Raw genomic sequence first — 4,013 nt, 5'->3', positions numbered from 1 at the left:
CCAGTGTTATAGAGTGACAGACCTGTCCCTGCCAGTACTGTACCCCATTGTTATTTAGAGACAGACCTGTCCACACTGGTACTGCACCCCAGAGTTATACAGCAACAGACCTGTCCCCATTGGTACTGTACCCCAGTGTAATACAGCGACAGACCTGTCCCCAGTGGTACTGTGCCCCAGTGTTATACAGCGACAGACCTGTCCCCTCCGATACTGTATCCCCATGTTATACACTGACATGCCTGTCCCCAACAGTACTGTACCTCAGTATAATACAGTGACAGACCTGTCCCCGCCACTAACATAGTCCAGTATTATACAGTGACATGCCTATCCCCAGCAGTACTGTAACCCCAGTGTTATGCAGTGTAAACCTGTCCCCGCCATTACTGCACCCCAGTGTTATACAGCGACAGACCTGTCCCCACCGGTACTGTACCTCAGTGTTATACAGTGACAGACCTGTCCCCACCACTAACGTAGCCCAGTATTATACAGTGACAGGCCTGACCCCACCGTTACTCTACCCCCAGCGTTTAACATTGACAGACCAGTCCCCGCCAGTACTGTACCCCAGTGTTATACAGTGACAGATCTGTCCCCGCCACTAACATAGCCCAGTATTATACAGTGACAGGCCTATCCCCAACAGTATTGTACCCCCAGTGTTATACAGTGTCAACCTGTCCCTGCCATTACTGCACCCCAGTGTTATACAGCGACAGACCTGTCCCCACCGGTCCTGTATCCCCATGTTATACACTGACATGCCTGTCCCCAACAGTACTGTACCTCAGTGTTATACAGTGTCAACCTGTCCCCGCCATTACTGCACCCCAGCGTTATACAGCAACAGACCAGTCCCCGCCATTATTGTACCCCAGTGTTATACAGTGACAGACCTGCCCTCACCGGTACTGTGCCCCAGTGTTATACAGTGACAGACCTGCCCCACCAGTACTGTACCCCAGTGCGAAACAGCAACATGCCTGTCCCCAACAGTACTGTACCCCAGCGTTACACAGCAACAGACCTGTCCCTGCCAGTACTGTACCACATTGTTATACAGCGACAGACCTGTCCCCAGTGGTACTGTACTCCAGTGTTATACAGCAACAGACCTGTCCCAACCGGTACTGTACCCCATGTTATACAGTGACAGACCTGTCCCAACCGGTACTGTACCCCATGTTATACAGTGACAGACCTGCCACCACCAGGACTGTTCCCCAGTTATAGAGTGACAGACCTGTCCCCACCATTACTCTACCCCCAGTGTTTAACATTGACAGGCCAGTCCCCGCCGGTACTGTACCCCAGTGTTATACAGTGACAGACCTGCCCGAACCAGTCCTGAACCCCAGTGTTACACAGTGACAGACCTGTCCCCACCGGTACTGTACCCCAGTGTTACACAGTGACAGACCCGTCCCCACCGGTACTGTACCCCAGTGTTACACAGTGACAGACCCGTCCCCACCGGTACTGTACCCCAGTGTTATATAGTGACAGACCCGTCCCCACCAGTACTGTACCCCAGTGGTATACAGTGACAGACCTGTCCCCACTTGTACTGTACACCAATGATAAACAGTGACAGACCTGTCCCCACAGGTACTGTATCCCAGCGTTACACACTGACAGACCTGTCCCCACCGGTACTGTACCCCAGTGCTATACAGCAACAGACTTGTCCCCACCACTAACGTAGCCCAGTATTATACAGTGCCAGACCTGTCCCCACCATTACTGTACCCCAGAGTTATACAGTACAGACCTGTCCCCATCGGTCTTGTACCCCCAATGTTATACTGTGATAGACCTATCTCTGTCACTACTCCCCAGTGTGATACTGACAGACCTGCCCCCACTAGTACTGTACCCGTCTTATACGGTGACAGACCTGCCCCCACTGGTACTGTACCCCAGTGCTATAGAGCAACAGACCTGTCCCCATTAGTACTATACCCCAGTGTTATACAGCGACAGACCTGTCCCCACCGGTACTGTATCCCAGCGTTATACAGTGACAGACCTGTCCCCACTGGTACTGTACCCCAGCGACAGACCTGTCCCCACTGATACTGTACCCCAGTGTTACACAGTGACAGACCCGTCCCCACCGGTACTGTACCTTAGTGTTACACAGTGACAGACCTGTCCCCATCAGTACTGTACCCCAGTGTTACACAGTGACAGACCCGTCCCCACCGGTACTGTACCTTAGTGTTACACAGTGACAGACCTGTCCCCACCAGTACTGTACCCCAGTGTTACACAGTAACAGAACTGTCCCCAACCAGACTGCACTCCAGTGTTACACAACGAATTTTCACATCGCGATGCAGTGAATAGCTCACACCTGAGAAGCTGACCACAACACTGGACATTGAGGTCTCAATCTCAGTGCAACCTCAAAATTAACAAAAACTTGCCCATGGGTCAATTTTCACAGATCAAGCCGAGCAACTGTGGTAATTTCAATTTAGGATTTCTATACATTATCCACATCTCCACAGGATTAGCAATGTAAAGGACAGTGTGCGTCACAATGCATTGCTACCACATCTTATTCAGGTTTTCAAAGTTGCATCAAAATAATTAAACAATCTGAGCCCCTGAATAAACAATATACGTAGCTGCAATCTAACAAGCACAGGCTGTCGACAATGGGTCTGCCTGCTTCCACATTATACCCAATCACTGACTTCCAAAACAACTCTGCATAGTGCAGTCTTCTATTTACGTGAACATCAAGCCATGTCTCTCCACACTCAGTGCACAGATTTAGTTTGCTCAGTGGACTTAACGTGCCGGCATCCTCACTCTCTCCCAATGATCAAACTCAGCAGGAGTCCATGTGTAGCGCAAGTTCCCAAATCAGGGTATACCTGCTCCAGCACCATTCTCCTCCTGGAATACATGACATTGAATAGAAGTGCTTGAGGCAAATGTTGCAGCCAGAGCATATCTATCCTTTGGGAAATGCCAACTAGGATCCACAGTGGGAGCAGACAGCTGCCCTGACCTACTCTGTTGGAGCTTCACACAAATCCGTCGCTCCTATTTCTAAGGGTCCCTACTCACTCACAGTGAGGGATGGGAGCAGGTCATGACGTAACGAAACTCCCAGCCCAGGTGGATCTAGAGTCAGTGACACTGGTTAAGCAGATTAAAATCCATGGTCACAATCCTGGTCTAACTGGCATCAGGGTCAGTGGCATCAGTTAAAGTAGTTCAGCTGGCTAAACTGAGTGGACAAAGTCCTGATCTGCAGGCATCAGGGTCACTGAAGATGGTAAAGTTAACTACAGTAATTACCGCAGTGGTGAACATCTGTATGTATGTGGGAGATGGCGAGTATAAGGACAGATCAGGTACCATGGTTACCAAAGCACAGGTAAAGCTGGTTATACTAGTCATGGTGCCCTGGCGAAGCTGATTGAAGTGTCCTAGTTAAGCAGGCCACACTAGTAGAAGTGCCCGGGTTAAGTTTGCAGAAGCATCCTGGTTACACTAATCAAATTGCCCTAGTTAAGCTAGTTGTGGATTTCTGATTCAGCTGGTTATATTAAACCAAGCACCCTGGTTAAGCTGGTGACACTATTCAAAGTGCCCTGGTTATGCGAGTCGAGAAGCCCTGGTTAAGCTGGTTATGCCAGTCGAGAAGCCCTGGTTATGCCAGTCGAGAAGCCCTGGTTAAGCTGGTTATGCCAGTCGAGAAGCCCTGGTTAAGCTGGTTACTCTAGTCGAAGTGCCCTGGTTAAGCTAATCGAGGCGACCTGGTTAAGCTGGTAAAAGGGACTCACGGTGCGGATCTGCCGCCGGAGGATGTAGAGGATGAAGCTCCAGATTTTGGCCGCGAACGCCACGAAGGTCTTGAGGCCGAGCAGACACTGAGTCTTCATCATGACGGTGCGGCCCCAGCTCCCCGGGCTCGGGCCCGGCCTCTCCAGTTTGACCGGATTCTCCACCCGGTACCCACCCGGGGGAGAGAGGACGGGGGTGGGGGT

At 50.9% G+C, this 4,013-nt stretch overlaps 1 protein-coding gene across 1 annotated transcript in view; it reads right to left on the bottom strand.

The window, feature by feature from the left end:
- LOC109925440 (CTD nuclear envelope phosphatase 1) overlaps positions 1-4,007 on the bottom strand; it is a 12,137-nt gene extending 8,130 nt beyond the window's left edge. Inside the window, exon 1 of the mRNA XM_048620237.1 lies at positions 3,810-4,007. Within this exon, the coding sequence (XP_048476194.1) occupies positions 3,810-3,911 (102 nt within the window). The 5' untranslated portion in view covers positions 3,912-4,007. The remainder of the gene's footprint in view (positions 1-3,809) is intronic.
- Between the last annotated feature and the right edge of the window lie 6 nt (positions 4,008-4,013).

This window comes from Rhincodon typus, chromosome 45 (assembly GCF_021869965.1).
Source record: "Rhincodon typus isolate 14 chromosome 45, sRhiTyp1.1, whole genome shotgun sequence".
Lineage (NCBI taxonomy): Eukaryota > Metazoa > Chordata > Chondrichthyes > Orectolobiformes > Rhincodontidae > Rhincodon > Rhincodon typus.
Note: the sequence above shows the minus strand (reverse complement) of the source record. Positions and strands in the feature narration are given on the sequence as shown.